A 19,176-nucleotide genomic window follows, 5' to 3' on the forward strand; every position below is an offset into this window, starting at 1 on the left:
ATAATTCTCTGGTATGTAAACAAACGGGGTGGGGAACAAAGTCTTGCTTGCTATGCAGACTTGCACTCGAGGCCTGAGAATTGGCGACCCAATATGGAGTCACCCTGCAGGTGGTCTATATTCCTTCAGCTCAGAACAGTCAGGCAGACACCTTGAGCAGGTCCATGCCACAATCCCACGAATGGATGCTAGACAGGGATGTCCCTGGACGTAGTCCACAGATGAGGTACACCACAGATACATCTGTTTACATCCCCACTGAACAAACAATTTGCACACTTTTGTACCGGGGCACCCAGCCCCCTAGTGAGGGCTTTGGACGCCTTTTCTACCTCATGGAAGGGGATGTTTCTCTACGCATTCCCCCCACTTCCCCACTCTTACAAAAAGTCCTGTTGAAAACCAAAAATGTTGTTGGTGACTTAGTTTTGGCCAAGACAGCATTGGTTCCCCCTCCTTCTGCATTTAGTAATGGGCAGTCATCACAAGTTACCTCACAGAGTGGACCTTCTCACACAGGACATGGGATCCCTAATCCATCCCCAACTTGGCATCTCTGAATCTAACCCTCTGGGTGATGAGAGTTTTAATGCCTTTTAGACACCCTTACATTGAGGATGTACTTAATGTCCTGCAGGACGGCAGGAAACCCAATACTAGATCGTCTTATTTGTCCAAATGGTAAAGGTTCTGTATGAGCTGTCTTAAAGCAGCTAGACCCATTTCAGGGAGAGGTCCCCTTAGTGCTGTCTTGTCTGTGTGAATTGTGGCAGGCAGGGCTGGCATATTCTTCTGTTAAGGTCCACCTGCTGCTATTTCGAATTGTCTGCCTCTTGATTCTCCTCTTGCCTCCTGACTTCCATGAAGTTTATTCCTAATTTGAGTACTACATGTTGGGCCCCCCAGGGGACCAATTCCACCTCCATGGGACTTGAACTACATTTTAGAGCTGCTTACTGTTGCTCCTTTTGAACCAGCAGCTACAGCTTCTCTAAAATATTGCACTTGTGGATTTGGTGGCCCTGATATCAGCCACGGGAGTGTCAGAGTTCCAGGACCTCATGGCCACCCCACCTTTATCTTCCACAGGGATCAATTTGACCCTAAGGATCAACTCTTCCTTCATGACTAGGTGGTCAATGAGCTGTCCCTGAACCAATGTGTTCACCTCCTCGCCCTTTTTCACATCCCCAGAGTGAAAGTGAGAGAGTTCTGCATTCCCTTGAAGTTCACTGACAACTAAGAATGTTCTTTGTGTTTCACTATTGCAGTCATCACACTTGGGTTATCCTGCCAAGGGTAGCCCGCAGTTGGCCCGAATACCAGAGGTTTAATATTTCTGCGTCGGTTGCTGTCTCTCCAGGACTGACGCCAGGTCATCACTGGTATAAAAATCAGGCAACGGATGCCATTACATCAGTCTTTCTTGCCAAGGAGCCTGAAGCAGAAGCAGTTTGCACGAGTGCCAGTTGGCCGCTACCTGAGTTTTCATTTCCGAATTGGAAGTTGAAATCTTCAAAAGCTAAGTACCCCATTGGTGATCCTTTTTTCTTGCTCTAACCAGTGTCAGAAAAAGTTAACAATTGTCTCGCCTGTGGAAAGCAAATACCACACCGTAACTTCCTCCATTCTTACTGCGTCACCTGTTTAGGCCTAGACCACGACGTCCCTCGCTGTCACTTTTGTGCTTTGGTCAATGCCAGAACTATATGCCGTCAGGCCCTTATTGTAGCTAGATATTTTCGCTGTCGGTCCTCTAATTCTGATAATGCTTCGGTAAGCCATCCCGACTACTGACCTTCTGAAAAAACGTAAGTATAAAGATAGAGACAGACTGCACATGTCCAAAACTGCCACTGACGCTTCTGTTAAACTAGTCGTCAGTTCTCCAGTCCTCAGTGAGGTGCTTTTGCAGCCCCTGATGCCCGCTTCTATGGATTTGCAGGCCGCTAGCGAGACTCTTTCGGAGTCCGGTATGCCGTGAGACTCTTCTTCGACTAAGGATCCTGTGGATGTCTCTACCTTGGATGGGTCCAGAGCCGCTGAGCAGGTACCGGCTTCCGAGGAAGTTCTTTGCACTACTGATACTTGACACAAACCGACTTCTTTTGTGTCGTCAGTTCTTTCTAAAACTACAGAGTTTCTGGGGCCCAGGGTATGAACTACGCCCAAAAAAAATTACCCAAGCTCAGGCACCTGCTTCCCTGTCTCAATCTCAAATGCTTAAAATAGCAGAAGACCTTATTATGCTTATTAGGGGAAGACCGGCTACCCCCTTCCAAAAGAGAGACTTGTCCCCAGTAGTTTTATCTGAACAGGCATTCGATGACTGATGCTTCTGAGTATGAAGACCTGCAACCCCTCTCTGCTTATGAGGATTCTGATGCAGGGGAATCCATTCTTTCTGACTCTCCACCAGAAGAATTTTCATTTGGTGAAACCCTAAATGCTTTAAGGGAGCATTTCCAGTGGGAATGTCAGGACTATCCTCGGTCAAAAAAGAGACTTGGGGAATTCTTAGATTTACCACAGCACAGACCTTTAGCGATTCCTCCTGTCCTGGATGTTGTGGATGATGTTTTTCTGGAAGCCAGTTTGACTCCTGACACCCTTCCTCCTGCTCCCAGGAAACTTGATGGGTACTACAGAGTCCCTGACTCTCTCAAATTCCTTTTCAAAAATACTACTGCTGACCCAGAGGTAATCTTCTAAGGACCTAAAGGAATTAAAGCAACCTCAGCTAAGAATTCCCATCCCTTCAGACAGGGATTCCCGGGCTTTAGACAGATGGAGTAAAAAAGTATACACCTCTGCAACTCTTACTATTAGAACACTAAATTGTCAATTCCACTTGCTGAAATAGCAGCAGCATACCATACAGCTCCTCAAACAAAAAATATCTTCCTTTCCTACTTGTGCAGAAAATAAAGAATTACAAGAGCTTATGCATTCTGCAAGCCAAGTTACTAAGCACACCTTGTAATGTGGCTTTGACGCCCTAGAAGCATCTTGCAGGGCAGCAATCACTGGTTCTGTCCTTAGAAGGCATGCTTGGTTTAAGGAACAGACCTTGCCAGACCATGTCAAATCAAAGTTATTGGATGTGCCATTGAACAAAGGCAATTTGTTTGGCACCAAGGGAGACGAGGTCTTAAAGATGGAAGAAAAATCTAAATCTAAGCAGACAGTTAAAGACTTTTACAGGTCCAGCCTCCGAGGTTCAGTAGGCATTGCCCCTCTAAGCACTGGTCCTTTCTGGCCCCCGCCAGGCCAGCCCAGATCCAGGGGAAGCAGACCCCCCAGACAGCAGTGGCAGGGAATGCAGAGATATAGATAATGGATTTCCTCCTCTCCAAAAACAGGGAGTGCTAAGCCACCCCCTTATGGGAAGAACTCACAATGACTTTACACCTCCACCCCTTACCTCTGCCCACCTGCTTGTGCCCCTAGGAAGAAAACTCTCCTTCCATGCAAACAACTGGGCCTCTATTGCCAACGACCGATGGGTCCTCAACATAGTGTCCCAGGGATACAAATTTTATATCCACACTCTGCCGACCCCACAAGGGTTCCCAGATCTTCCTCCAAACCAGTGGGCAGAGGCCAAAAAGCAAGTCCTTTCCCCTGCTCTCCATGAGGGCAATACAGCATGTTCCTGCAGACCAGACAGGCCAAGGTTTCTATTCCAGACTCTTCCTGGTAACCAGAAAAAAGGCACCTGGCATCCAATCCTTGATCTGTCTGTTCTAAGCACCTTTCTGGTGATTTTGAAATGCTCATCCTCTGGCAGCTTCTTCCTGTGCTTTCCAGTGATGCTTGGTTAGCCACCCTAGACCTTAGAGAGGCCTACCTACACATCCCAATCAGGGAATCTTGCAGGAAATATCTACATTTCAGGGCAGAATCTATGCACTTTCAGTTCTCTGCGCTTCCCTTTGGCTTTCCAATGCTCCCAGAGTTTTCACAAAATGCGTGGCTCCAACCATTACTTTTTTGCAGACCAGTATTCAAATTTACCCCTACTTAGACGATTGCCTGATTCAGGCAGACAGTCAGGAAAAGCTGTTAAGCACCTGACCTTTGTAAAGGACCTACTGACCTCCCTGGGGTATACTATCAATGAAAAGAAATCAAAACTAGTCCCCACACAAAAAATTGTCTTCCTGGGACCAAACCTGGACACAGCATCCCAGATGGCATGCCTTACTCCAGGAAAAACAAGCCTACCTGACAGGCTACTTCTCTCAACTAGCCACCAGAACCCAGTTATCCGCAAGGAAAATCCTGCAAGCTCTAGGGTTCATGGCCTCCTGCATTCTACTCATTCCATATGCTAGACTGCATGTGAGGAAACTACAGTGGTACCTAGAAAGCCTTTGGTGTCAACACTCTCAAGACCTGGAAACTATCATACCAATGATACCCTGTCTAAGGAAAGATTTCCTTTGGTGGGCAACAGCATGCAACCACAACAAGGGACTTCCCTTCTCACAGCCCCATGCCACCCAGACCCTCACCACAGATGCATCAGACTATGCCTGGGGTGCACACCTGGACGGCAAGTGCATTCAGGGCCATTGGAGCCCAAATCAAATACATCTGCACATCAACCAAAAAGAGATGCTAGCTGTTCAGCACGCCCTGACAGCTTTCAGACCCCTACTCTCCCCATGGCATCTACTGATCAAAACAGACACCAGATTGATGTGGCATATCAACAAGCAGGGAGGGACTCACTCTTATCCTCTGCAGGCTCACCATGACCCTTTGGCACATGGCCTCAGCCATGCAAATACACCTGCTAGCACTATTCATGCCAGGCTCCCTAAACTCTGTGGCGAACAACTTAAGCAGAAACCTGCTAGACCCACATGAGTGGCAGCTAGACCACAGAACCTTCACCCTTGTAACCCAGAAATGGGGCACCCCGAAGGTGGACCTCTTTGTCTCCCACTCCAATCATCAGCTCAGCAAATTCTGCACCAGAGAACCTCACAGTAAGGTCTGGAAAGTGTATGCTCTATCCTTCCAAAGGGTAAACCCTCTTGGTCTGTGCATTCCCCCTCTACCACTCCTTTCAAGGGTACTGCTTAAAATAATGGAGGAAAAACCAAGGGCAATCCTGATTGCCCCAGACTGGTCACGCCAGCACTGGTACCCACTGCTGCGCAGCCTGTCACCCCTGCCACCTACCTTAGATCCCAACACTACTGACCCAGAAGAATGGAGAATTCATGCATCCCCAATTGCAGACCCTCAACCTTGCAGCCTGGCTTATTCCCTGACCTCTCCTCAAGCCGCCTTCCTAAGCAAACAGGTCCTAGATGTTATACTTGAGGCCAGATGCCCGGCACTAGAAAATCCTATGCTGACAAGTGGAAAAGGTTTTGCACCTGGATCCAGGCTAAGGGAGCCAAAACTGCACAGCCATCCCTACCTCTCATCCTGGATCCACCTTTACCTAGCAGACCTACTACACAAGGGTCTATCCTTCTCTTCTATTAAAATTCATGCCTCTGCCATCTCTGCTCATTTCAGCACAGAGCCACCTCTCTTCTCACACCCTCTCATTAAACAGTTCCTAAGAGGGGCTAACAACTTAAGGCCACCCAGAAGAGCTCCTACCCCAGCTTGTGACCTTTACTTTGTGTTTGAAAAGATCACCCTACCCCCCTTTGAACCTGCAGCTCTAGCAGAGTTAAAATTCCTCTGTTGGAAATCAGCCTTGCTTCTGGCCATCACTTCAGCTAGAAGAGTTTTAGAGCTACAAGCACTCATGGCTGTAGAGTCCTTCATCATTTCCATGCTGACAGGGTCTCCCTCAGGACTAACCCATCCTTCATGCCTAAAGTGGTGTCCAGTGTGGCTCTCAACCAATCCATTCATTTGCCCACCTTTTTCCCTAACCCACAAAAGAAGGGGGAAAGGATTCTGCACTCTCTAGATGTGCACAAACAGCTCAGATTCTGTCTGGATAGGACTAAATCTTTTAGAAAAGCTGACAAATTGCTAGTCAGCTTATCAGCAGGGGCAGAGGGCAAGGCCATATCCAAACAATCTCCAAATGGATAGCACACTGCATTAATTTCTGCTACAAACAGCACGGGAAACTGACCCCAAAGGAGGTCAGGACGCATTCCACCAGGGCAACCTCCACCTCTGCAGCTTTTCTCAGAGGGCCCCCACCAGGGACATCCTGAAGGCTGCAGCATGGACTTCTGTTCATACCTTCACCAAGCATTACCACCTGCCTGTCTTCTCCAAATCCAGGGTAGGCTTTGCCACTGCAGTCTTGCAGGCATCTTAGCCAGCCCCCAGTCTTCTTGACTGCCCTCCACCCTTTTCTTCAGCTTTGGGAATCAACCCAAGTGTGATTACTGCAACAGTGAAACATGAACATAGTACAGTTGCGTACACTTGCCATAAATGTAGAATTTCATGTGTATTCACTGTTGCAGTCCTGGTTTCTCACCCTCCGCCCTCCCTGTCTCTCTCCCTCTCTTTACAGGGAATTTTTGGTATTTACTTTCTACTGGTGGTGTTCTTTCACCATAACCTAGCTCCCTATTTGGGGGCTCCTGACAGTTGGGGCAAGAAAAACTGATGTAATGGCGTTGGGCTGCCTGATTTTATACCAGTGATGACCCAACGTCAGTCCTGGAGCAACAGCAACTGACACAGAAATACTAAGCCTCTGGTATTTTGGCTGGTTGAGGGCTACCCCTGGCAGGATAACCAAAGTGCGATGACTGCAACAGTGAATGCACTCGAACATCTACATTTATGATAAGTGTACACAACTGTACTTTCTACCCTGCCAAGGCCAGGTCCCTTAGGAGATCAGAATATTTTTTTCTATCTTCACCCCAGAGCTCTGGAGAAAGCGGTGACAACACAGACTATTTCTGCCTGTATTTCCAAGGCCATCTCCTTTTGTTACACCTTCCATGGCAAACATATAAGCTCAAATTAAAGCCCACCCCACTAGAGCCATGGCCTAATCTGGAGTCTTCTTCAAAGTGCTGGACACTGCTTCCATTTTAGAGGCAGCTACCTGAACATCTGTCCATACCTTTACCAAGTACTACAAACTGGACCACATTTCCAGATCCAGAGCAGGGTTTGCTAGGGCAATCCTGCATAGGTTCTTGGAAAACATTTCCATACCACCCTCCTCTTCCCTTTGAGCTTTGGCACTCACCCAAAGGTTATGAATTATGCAATATGTAAATAGGGCATAGAATAGTTGTGTAAAATCTTACCATAACCATAGATGTCCTTCTCTTCCATGTTGCAGTACTCTATCCCATACTCATACCTGCTATATAAATAAATAAATAATAAAAAAAAAACCTTTGCTGGATGATGCAGGACTTGTGCAGCTATCCTGGAACTGGGGTCTGACTGGGGCGTTCAGTTCTGGGGAAGGTACGTGTAGAAGTCATTTTGGTGGCACACGCACCATACTGCCAACATCAGATTTCCCACATACCTCGCAGTGACTAAATCTTTTGTATACTGGCCAGACGTTCTGGTTGAAGAGCGGATGATAACCCAAAGGTTATGAATACTGCAACATGGAAGAGAAGGACGTGTATGGTTATGGTAAGATTTTACACAACTGTTCTTTACTAAACATATTTGCTGTATGTATATAAAATTTAGATTAAAGCATATTTTTCTGCTAAGGTCTGTGCTCCCCATGCCATGAACAAAATGAAACAAATATTCAGTCTGTTTTTGAGGTAGTATATTTAGTTTGTGCAGTGTGAAGTAAAAGCTATTCAAAACATTTTAAATTTAAAGAAAGTAGCATTCATCTACACGACACTGTCATGTATACTAAACATGTATATAAATTATGGTGTCCTCAATTATTAAATGATTTCAGTGTGAGCCATGACTTTAACAACAGCTTTGTAATATTTATATTTTTCCCCGTTTTTGTAAGTTTGTTTCTTGGCTGTATATATTTAGTGTTTAGATTCTGCAGTAGATGTCCAAATGTGAAACCTGCAGTGACACTAAAGATATGTTTGCATAATGGCATTGATAACTGGAGTGAGATTATTTGTTCTCATACATTTATCATGTTCAAAAACATAGTACACATGCACACAAGACACACTGAGGTTATCTAGAAAGTCATATGTTCATAGGTGTGTACTAGGCTAATGGCCCTGGGGCCTTTACAAGCCTAGTCATACGATTACCCTGTCATAGTGCCACCCGACTTTGGTTCCCAGTGGCTCGGAGTTATCCCCGGGGTGAATTTTCTGTTTCCCATCCACTCATCAAGATTTAGGGTCAGCGAGGTGCTCTGATAGACATGTATAGGAAGTCTATTCCATAGCATGGACAGTCTCTGGGTTATGAACCTGCCCCTCCAGCATGTTATGTTAATTGTGGTAATGAGGTTGAGGTCTCTGGAGCGTGTGGTGCGGAGGGATTGGGATTTCTTTAGATGTAGCATTTCTAACAGAGCTGGGTCAGACATAGCTTTGCAAGTCAAGCAGAGATAGCCTCTAATTAGGCGATATGAGACAGAGAATAGTTGGTGTTTTTTGAGTCTGTCCATATAGGACAAGTGTTTTAAGGCCTAGGATCCTCTTTGTGAGGTACTTTTGCAGCTTCTGCAGTTGTTGCAGGTGTCTAACGAGGTACATGCCAAATTGGGCATTGTACTAGATGATTGGCCTAATGAGGGAAGAGTAGAGGGAGACGATGACCTCTTTCTTCCTGGATGCAAAACCCTTGGTAATGAAATGTGCCACATAGAAGGACTTTCTGACCAGAGTGGCAGTGTGGTGATCAAAAGAGAGGTTGCTGTCAACCTGTGTTCCCAGATCTGTTGTAACACCTTCTGTGTTCAGTGGACTACTATCAATGTGGTAATTCATGGGAACCGAGATTTTCCCACAGGGGAGTATGACACATTTTTTGGCATTGAGCTTAAGGCCATGGTTCTGACACCAGTTGTTGGTCTCAGTGAGGCCATTCTGTAGGATGTCAACATCACTTGGGGAGTTAATAATAGCTCCCAACTTTGTCAGCCAGACTCCCTTTGTGTTGGCCTGGACTTGAGAGAAGTAAGTACCAAACAGAAGAGGCCCCAGGACCGAACCCTGTGGGACTCCACTCGTGACTAGTTGGCAGTCTGACTTGGAATCAGTGAATCAGTCTGACTTAGAAACCGTGAATTAAATGCTTGTTAAGGGGAGGGTGTGTAGGTAGTTGTACAGAAGCAGCAGAAACTTACATGGGGAGAGAGTGTAGGTGTGCTGTGCTTGCTTGGGAGTAAATGTTTCTTGTATCTGCATGCGGGTATCAGGGAGGTTGAGGAGTCAACAGTATTGCACTGGGGTCTTGTACTGGTTTGACCCCGATTTCGTGTCTGCTTTTGGATTACACGTGGCCAAAGTCTTAGCCCAGTGCTCAGTCTATACTTTGTTATTAAGTGTCCATTGAATATCTGTATATAGTTTTGGCTGGACATAATGGGGTTTACATTCTATGCAGATTTCCTTTCATATAGTGAGTAGATGACCCCAGTAAACATTGGTACAATTATTTAAATAATCCACACCTTTTAGTGAACATCATCTCCAAGAAGCCTAATGTGCTCTGAAATGTAATGACTCATCATCATAAAAAGCATGCTCTGCTGAAATGAATTGAATGGATTTAAAAGCAATGTGTTATGTTATGTTGCAGTACAGCAGTGACACTTCAAAGACTTTTACAGGGTCAGTTGCTTGTTTAGAGGAGGCCAACATCACATTGAAATATATTTGAACCTAGTTTTCATTTCAGTTTTGCTTTTTGCCTCTTTAAGAAGATAAGACACTGTAGGCACTAATAAAGATCCACTAAACACAAATGTAACCATTGTCTGATTAAGCAACTTCCGTATGCAAATGAAGGCTGAGGGGCTCAAACCCAGGGCTATAGAATGGACCTCGAGTAGCCTGTTTGACCCAACCTGTAGTGCTGTATTGTTAGACCCTAGGGTGTTGTTTCATCTCATGGCTGAGTATGAGGGTGTTTGTTATTGCTTCTTCAGACGGGAAAGACCAGATGTTGAACTGAACACTAAAGCACAGAGGTCCTCTTAAAGTTTTAAAGGCAAATAGTGCTTGTAGTATCCACTACTTATTGCATTATTTTTTTAAAAGATTATAGAGTCTGGATGTTGCATATCCCGTATTTTTGTCAGATTATTAGAGATTGTCTTTTGCTGTCCAGTTGGTCATTTTTCAATGGTTATGTATGTCATATTTTGTTCTTAAGATCTGTTGTCTTGTGGTCCTAAGTTTTTTAAATAAAAATGACTGTGTGACTTGCAGATTAAAAGTTGTGTTGAGCATAGTTACCCTAAAAGTAGTGCTTCATCAGCTGCTCTTTTTTTCTCCTCCCCGATGTTTAGAGTTAACAGTTGTACAGTTTTAAACAGGCTGTTACTGAAAGTGCTGGTCGTTTATGTGGACTTTACTTGAAGCTTCATGCGCATGGTGCTCCTTTCTGGGATTGTTTTTATACAATGCATGTATGTGTAAACAATGGTGTTGCTCTGTCTTGTTATTGTGTTGATCAGTAAGTAAGTCGCCAAAATGTTTTCCATGGAATTTTGCCATCTGGCAGTGAAGGCTTACTGTAACATGTTTGGATTTTCCATGGTTTACAATTTGTCCGTTTTTTAGTTTGCTCATATTAAGTAACTATACCTTGCCCTTGTATTGTATACTGTGCCCCATTTTCTCTGATAATGTAGGATTTTGCCTAGCTGTAGAGAAATGACAAGAAGATGAAGTTTGAAACATTAGTGACATTGTTTTGATCCTAAAAAAATGTTTCCTAGAGCCAGACTTGGTGTAATTTTTTAAATTGTTTTGGCTTCCACTGCCAGCAAAGTATTCTTAAGCTCCTTCTTGGTTTTCTGCTACACCAGCTGCACCTGTCTGACCTGTCCCTTCTGACTATGGTGATATGCGCATGAGATGCGCTAATGAAGCAGTTGGGGAAGGTTGCAGATAGGTGGCCTGGCTGTGGCACCTTTCTGATGATGCACAGAACTTTTTTGAACTCTGTACCCGATTCCTAATGTGCACACACTTGTGGACAGGTGTCATTGGTGTCTACCAAGTACTACTCATCTTTGGCTATAAACCCTGCCCTCTCCCTCCTGGGATGAGTGAGTTGGAAAAAATGGACACTCCAGCATTCCCCCTTGCTGAATCCTCAGGGATCAGCTTCTGAGTAAACCAGAGTTGAGGTCAGGCTCAGTCCCTCAATGCCACAGAGTTGGTATGATCTCTTAATATCCCTGGAACAAAGTCACTTTCACATATTCCTGTAAGTGGTGGTCGATATTAATGTGTGCTAAGTTTGTAGCAGTTTTCCTTTCCAACCAGCCCTCCGGATGTTCTTCGTGTTTCACTGTTGCAGTCATTGCATTTGGGTAATCTGCTGGCAGGTTTCCCTCAGTCGGCCTGAATAACAAAGTCTTGGGTCCTGCATCGGTTGCTGTCTCTTCTTCCATGACATCAGGTCGTCAGGGGTATAAAACATGCATCCGATGCCATTTTCATAAGTCTTTCTTGTCAAGCGGTGCCCGAAGCAGAAGCAGTTCACAAGTGCCGGTCGGCCGACTCCTGAAATTTTCGTATTCGAGTTTCAGAACCAAAGTCTTCAAACTAAAGCTAAGTACCCCGTTGGGGAAACTTTTTTTTGCTCCTTTCCGATGTCAGTAAAAGTTAATAATTGCATTACGTGTGGGAAGCAAATACCTCATAGGGATTTTCATTTGTACTGTATTCCTTGCCTAGGCCCTGATCACAACGTGCCTTGCTGTCGGTTTTGTGCTAAATTTAACCAATGCACTATTAAGCGTCTGTATATTTTTGTTTCAATATTTAACTACCCTAAAATGTCCTCGGTTAGCCATCCGACTACCAGAGTTTACAAAAAACACAAGGAAAGAGACAGACCGTCGTGGTCCAAAAACGATGATGAAGCTTCTCCTAAGCCGGTTCGCCGGTACTTAGTGAGGAGCTTTCGCAGCCCCTGTTACCCGCTACTTTTGCGTCGCAGGACTCTACCGAGACCCATTCGGATTCCAGTATGCCGCGAGATTCACAAAGTATTGAACCCGCGGATGCCGCTGAGCAGGCACCGGCTTCTGAGGGTGTTTTCAGGTCTCAACATTTTTACATTAAACAGACGCCGGCAACAAAAACAAGGTCAAAAACAACTTCTATGTCTAATAAAACTGATGCATGAGCCATGTGCTCAGGCCCCTATGCTATAAAACAGATGATTAAAATGGCTGAGGATTTAATTACCTTGATCAGGGGTTCCAACCCCCCCCCCCCTGCTAAGAGGCCTAGGCAAGGCACTGATTATGAATCTTCAGATCAGGTTTCCATTTCTTCCGATTCCTCTTCTGAACAGGAATTTTCTATTCCACCCTATGAGGATTCTGATGCAGAGGAATCCATCCCATTTGCATCTCCTCCTGAGGATTACTCTTTTGGAGAGACTTTACATACTTTTAAGGGAACATTTTCAGTGGGAGAGTCAGGACTTCTCTGAATCAAAAAAGAGGCGTAGGGATTTCCTTCTTCCTCAGCATAGGCCTTTGGCTATACCTCCTGTATTAGATATTGCTGATGATGTGTTCTCAGAATCCAGCATGGCTCCTGATTCCCTGCCTCTGGCTCCTAGTAAGCCAGACAGATATTATAGGGTTCCTGACTCCCACAAATTTATTTTCAAAAATCCTGCTGCTGATCCTGAGACTATTTCTCAGGGTCCCAAGGGTGTTAAGGCTTCTACTGCCAAAAATCCTACCCCTTCTGATAGAGATTCCAGGGCGCTGGATAGATGGGGTAAGAAGGTTTATACGTCTGCAACCTTGGCAATCAGGGCTTTAAACTGCCAGTTTCATATGCTTAAATATCAACAGCATGTTATGAGTTTACTGAAACAGAGAAAATGATGTTGATTTCTGATTGTGTGGAAGATAGAGTTACAGGATTTATTGTATTCATCAGAACAGGTTGGAAAGCATACTTTGCAATGTGGTTTTGATTCCTTGGAGGCCTCTTGTAGGGCCGCCGTTACTGGATCTGTGATTAGAAGGCATGCCTGGCTCAAGGAGCAAAATCTGCCTGTTCATGTTAAAGCTAAATTGTTGGATGCCCCTTTGCAGCATGATACTCTGTTTGCTAATAAGGTAGAAGAGGTTTTAAAGAAAATGGAAGACAAAGCTAAATCTATGCAAACTGTAAAAGATTTCTTGCAAGTGCAGCCACCCAGGTTCAGTAGGCACTGGCCTACTAAAAATTGGTCCTTTCCTGTGTCCAACAGAACCACTCAGGGCAAACCCAGGTGCTCAAAAAGCTCCAGATATCAGTCACAGGGTTCTTACAGGTCAAAGCAATGGGGTGCCTCCACCTCCACATCTGGAGGAAACAAAGCACAACCCTACAGTAAGCAGTCTCAATGACTTTCCTCTACCATCTCCAAGCACTTATCTTTTGGCAGCCCCCTTGGGGGGAAAGCTAGCACTTCATGCTCAAAATTGGCAGTTAATTACCCAGGGCAAGTGGGTATTAAACATAGTATCCCAGGGGTACAGATTTCATTTCCATACTTTGCCAGTTCCAGACGGATGGCTGGATCTGCCACAAAACCAGTGAGCAGAGGCCCAGAAACAAGTAGTGTCCCTCATGGATATGGGGGCTATTTAGCCGGTACCAGAAAAGGAAAAAGGACAAGGTTTTTATTCAAGACTTTTCCTGGTACCCAGAAAAGACAAATCATGGCGTCCAGTACTGGACTTATCGATTCTGAACACGTTCCTGGATATTCCAAAATTCAAAATGCTGACTTTACAACAGCTACTGCCTATGCTAGGCAAGAATGCTTGGTTAGTAACTCTAGACTTAAAAGAGGCATACCTGCATATCCCAATAAGGGAATCCTTCAGAAGATACCTCCGCTTCAAAGCAGGTTTTTTGCATTACCAGTTCTCTGCAGTGTCCTTTGGCTTATCTACTGTGCCCAGGGTCTTTACAAAGTGCCTGGCACCAGTAATTGCATTCTGCAGACAAAGAAACATTCAAATTTATGCTTATGTGGACGATTGTCTCATTCAAGCAGAGGACAAGGACACTCTTCTTCAACATCTGGCATTTGTAAAAAGGCTTCTAGCATGCCTAGGGTACACCATAAAAATGAAAAGAAATCACAACTGGTACCCTCTCAAATAATTACATTCCTGGGTGCAAGCTTGAATACAACTGCCAAGATGGCTTACCTCACGCCAGACAAACCAAGGCAATTGACAACATACTTCAAACAAATGGCAACAAAAACTCAGTTATCTGCAAGACAAAATTGTGCTGGCTTTGGAGTTCATGGCATCCTGCATTCCACTAATTCCATATGCGAGACTGCATATGAGGAAACTCCAGTGGTACCTAAAGGGTTTATGGAGTCAACATTATCACAGTCTGGAAACAATGATTCCTCTCATTCCCTGCCTACAACGGGAGTTTCTTTGGTGGGCAGAGACATGTCACCAAAACAAGGGACTGTCATTCACTCTACCTCCTGCCACCCAAACCCTAACTACAGATGCATCAGACTGTGCTTGGGGGGGGGGGCCCACCTGGCAGGGAGATGTATTCAGGGCAAATGGAGCCCAACCCAAATGCATATGCATATCAACCAGAAAAATGCTAGCTGTTCAGAATGCTCTGACAGCCTTCAAGGACTTACTTCATCCAGGACAACTACTGATAGACGGACAACACCACAGTTATGTGGTACATAAACAAGCAGGGGGGTACACATTCTTACCCCCTTTGCAGACTAGCCATTGCCTTGTGGAACACTGCCTTGACTTACCAAATACATCTTCAAGTTCAATTCCTGCCAGAAAAGCAAAATACTCTGGCAGACGACCTAGGCAGAAATCTTATGGACTCACACAAATGGAAACTGGATCCATAAATCTTCAGCATGTTAACACAGAAATGGGGGAGCCCAGACCTAGATCTATTTGCCTCTTCCCCAAAACTATCAGATGGACAAGTTCTGCACAAGAACTCATCACAAAAAAGCATGGAAAGTGGATGCTCTATCCTTCAGCTGGAAAAACCTATCAGTCTATGCCTTTCCCCCTCTGCCTCTAATCTCCAAGGTCTTACTAAAAGTCAGACAGGAAAAAACAAAAATGATCCTAATTGCTTCGGACTGGCCTCGCCAACACTGGTACCCGTTTCTAAGGAATCTTTCACACCTTCCTCCGTGGTACTTGCCTCAAACACCTCATCTACTGTCACAGCAGAACTGTCAAATTCTGCACACTCAGCTCCAAACTCTGAATCTTGCAGCATGGCTAATCATTTAATTATTCAAACCACATCTCTCAGTAAACCTGTGATGGATGTCATTTTGGAAGCCAGAAGGCCTAGTACTAGAAAATCTTATGCTGATAAATGGAAGAGATTCTGTGCTTGGAACCAAGCACAAGGAATAGACACAGCAAAGCCCAATATTCCTCAGATTTTACAATACTTAACTGAGATGCTTGACAAGGGCCTATCTTTTTCTTCAATAAAAATTCATGCCTCTGCCATCTCGGCTCATTACAACACAGAGCCCTCCCCTCTTTTCTCATCCACTGCTTAAACAGTATATCGGAGGGGCCAAAATTTTAAGGACTCCCAGGAGAACACCAACTCCTGCATGGGACCTCAATTTTGTGCTGGAAAAACTCACCCTGCCTCCTTTTGAACCAGCGGCTACTGCGGATATAAAATTTCTATCTTGGAAGACAGCTTTTCTTTTGGCAGCCACTTCAGCAAGAAGAGTTTCAGAACTACAGGCTCTCCTGGCAGTGGAGCCTTTCATTATATTTTACCTGGACAGGGTGGCCCTCGGGACCAATCCTTCTTTTATGCCTAAGGTGGTATCCAGTGTGGCTCTTAACCAGACAATTCACCTTCCAACATTTTTCCCAAATCCGCAGAACAAGGGGGAGTGGATTCTGCATTCACTGGATGTCCACAGACAACTAAGATTAAACAGGACAAAATCTCTAAGAAAGTCTGAGCAACTACTGGTAGCATTTGCTGCAGGATCAGAAGGGAAGGCTATATCAAAGCAGACTATTTCTAAATGGATAAGCCACTGCATTAGTTTCTGCTATTTGCACCATGGTAAACCTGTGCCCAAGGAGATCAGATCCCATTCCACCAGGGCTGCCTCTACTTCATCAGCTTTTCTCAGAGGGGTCCCAACCAAAGACATTCTAGAAGCTGCTACTTGGAGCTCTGTTCACAAAGCATTATCATTTTACCTCTCTTCTCTAAATCCAGGGCAGGCTTTGCCACTGTAGTCCTGCAGGGCCTTATAGCTGCTCCTAATGCTGTTTAGTTCCATCCTCCCATCCATAGCTTTGGGATTCTACCCAAATATGACGACTGCAACAGTGAAACACGAAGAACATAGTACAGTTGTGTACACGTATCATAAATGTAGATGTTCGAGTGTATTCACTGTTGCAGTCCAGATTACCCACCCGCCAACCCTCTTTCTATACCTTCTCTTTCCTTCGCTGTACTCTAAAAGCCTTTGTGGTGTATTTGCTTTTAGTTGAAGGTAAATTTTATGTTTCTAAAGTGCATTTATATATTTACAGTTTATATATATATATATATATATATATATATATATATATATATTTTTTTTTTTGCTCCCCATTTGGGGGGCACCTGACATCTGGGGCAAGAAAAACTGATGTAAATGGCGTCAGCTGCATGTTTTATACCCCTGACGTCATGGAAGAAGAGACGGCAACCGACGCAGGACCCAAGACTTTGTTATTCAGCCTGACTGAGGGCAGCCTGCCAGAAGATTACCCAAATGTAATGACTGTAACAGTGAATACACTCGAACATCTACATTTATGGTAAGTGTACACAACTGTACTTTCTGGGGGCATTTTAAATATAAAATAGTTGATTGCTAATGTAACTATCTGCTAGCTTACATCACAAAACCTTGTTGGTCATTGTTTTTGTGGAATGAATGGTTGAAATTTTTTGCCTCAGTGAATGCATAACATCCAAGCTGTGATGTTTATTTTAAAGATCTGAGGTTAGTGTGTTGGCCATTTGCTAATTGCTTCAGATGTGGATAAAAAAAGGTGATCATATTTTTGCTTCAGTGGTAGTCTGAGTTTGTTTCCTTTGTGTAATTACATTTTTGTAGGACACTGTTTATCATTTACATTTTCGCCTATTTTTTTTTTCCTTAACTGTATATGTAGATACTCTGTCAGAGTGTCTCCACAGATAGGTAACAGAATAACCGATTCTGCAAGAAGTATCTTAAACAAGTTTCTGCCAGATGTATACATTTACACAGACCACATGAAGGGAGTTAGCTCAGGAAAGTAAGTTATGATTCCTTGCTTCTTGAAAAAGTGAACTTTGTTATTATTATAGATTTTCCTTCTTTAGGAAGTTTCAGCTTTGGTATTTTGGTACTCTTCTTGACTTTTGAATTAGACATTTGTCAGCATGACACAAGCTCCCCAGAGTGCAAAGGAATACAAACTTAAATGTGGTATTATGTATAGAGCTTTGCTTGTATTGCAGGGTGCATTGCTCATTCTAATTTTCTGATGATGGTTCTGGTGACAGTGACACTTGGAACTTTTCCATTGGTGATTCCTGTCATACTGCTTTACACTTGCATTTTTGTCATGTTTTATAATGCCAGCCCATGTTACTGTGAGAACAAGTTTGTTATAAACACATTCATTCTTCCCAACCTATGCTATTGCCATATTCGCTGCACTTGGTTTTTGTTTCTCCTTTGTCTGCTGATCAGTGAGCCTTTAAAGGGGTATTTGACTAAAGTCCTACTCTTCCCTTGCAGCTACTAGAAACTACCCAAGGAGAGGACATGTATTATGGCAAGATGAGGGTTTCTTTAATATCAGTCTCCTTCATTTTTGATGTTAATACCTCTCCTCTTTCTACTGCTTCAAACTGAGGAAGTTGGAATTATGTCTGATATGTTCCTATTTCCTTTGTGTTGCTGTCAACCTCTACAGCTTGTTTATTTAGTGTACTGTAATACTTTACATGCTTCTGCAGCTCCTTTCTGAGAGAGCATTTTCAGGTTGTTAGCCTTTTTTTTCCTGGAAAATGTCCTTTTAATTGACAATCTTTCCTCGGATAATCTAGAGTTTTTAACAGTTTGCTGAATTGCACAGCATATGAAAAGCTTTATGTCCATTGTATCATTAGAGTTGGTCCTAAAAAGATTCAACCTAAGTAACAAAGAAATCCCACAGCCAATTCATGTGGGACCACACCAGAGAGAGAGAGATTAGCAAGACAGAAGTATATCTGAACAAAACCATTACAAAAATCCTTTTGAGAGCTACTTTATTTAACATTTGTTAACCAAGTTAGTCTGATTGGGCAGCTGCCTTTTTTCAGCGGAGGCCCGAAGAGAAAAGCTCCAAATAATGCAAGTAACAAAAGTAGTCGTATGGCGGAGTTTATAAACTAAACTAAATTTATAAAAATTACAATGTCTAACAGTATGACATGCTAGAAATGGTCAATAAATTGAACATAGAGAACAGACTTTCATACAATAAGAATACTGCAATTGCTGTCAAGTTTGCAAAACAGAACAAATAATTTATAAATATAGAATGTATACAGTAGATAATACCAAGGCAAACACCAGTTTCCAGGACTACAGCTTTGGAAGCTGTAAGATTTAATGACTGTTGACTTTTTCGAAGAAGAGTCAGAGAGAGGTGGGAGAAACGGTTGTTGCAATGGTATTAGAGAGGAGGTGGATAAAGTTGGGTCATTGCATAAGCATGTCCACGATGGACAGAGTATCCTTAAGTGTTGTTTTGAAAGAGTTAAGATTGGAGATCATTCTAACACTTGGTGATAGTTTACAGCTACTCAGTGGCAAATGTTTGGAATAGAGGAGTTTACAATATTTTTATTGGGCATATAAACTTGCAGAAGATTCTGTTGAGGGTTACAGAGAGCCTGGTTGAGAGTATAGGGCTGGATGAGGGTAGAGAAAGAAGGTCAAGGGGAGGGCTCATGTAAAGTAAAATGGGCT

The 19,176-nt window shown here is 43.8% G+C and overlaps 1 protein-coding gene across 3 annotated transcripts in view; it reads left to right on the forward strand.

Annotated features, from left to right (window-relative positions):
- RCL1 (RNA terminal phosphate cyclase like 1) overlaps nucleotides 1-19,176 on the forward strand; it is a 506,457-nt gene that overhangs the window by 290,408 nt on the left and 196,873 nt on the right. For all 3 annotated transcript variants that reach the window (XM_044061124.1, XM_044061125.1, XM_044061126.1), the window contains exon 6: nucleotides 17,342-17,467. In XM_044061124.1, the coding sequence (XP_043917059.1) occupies nucleotides 17,342-17,467 (126 nt within the window). The remainder of the gene's footprint in view (nucleotides 1-17,341; nucleotides 17,468-19,176) is intronic.

The sequence above is a fragment of the Protopterus annectens genome, chromosome 2.part0 (genome assembly GCF_019279795.1).
Source record: "Protopterus annectens isolate FY-2018-M chromosome 2.part0, PAN1.0, whole genome shotgun sequence".
In the NCBI taxonomy this organism is placed as follows: domain Eukaryota; kingdom Metazoa; phylum Chordata; order Ceratodontiformes; family Protopteridae; genus Protopterus; species Protopterus annectens.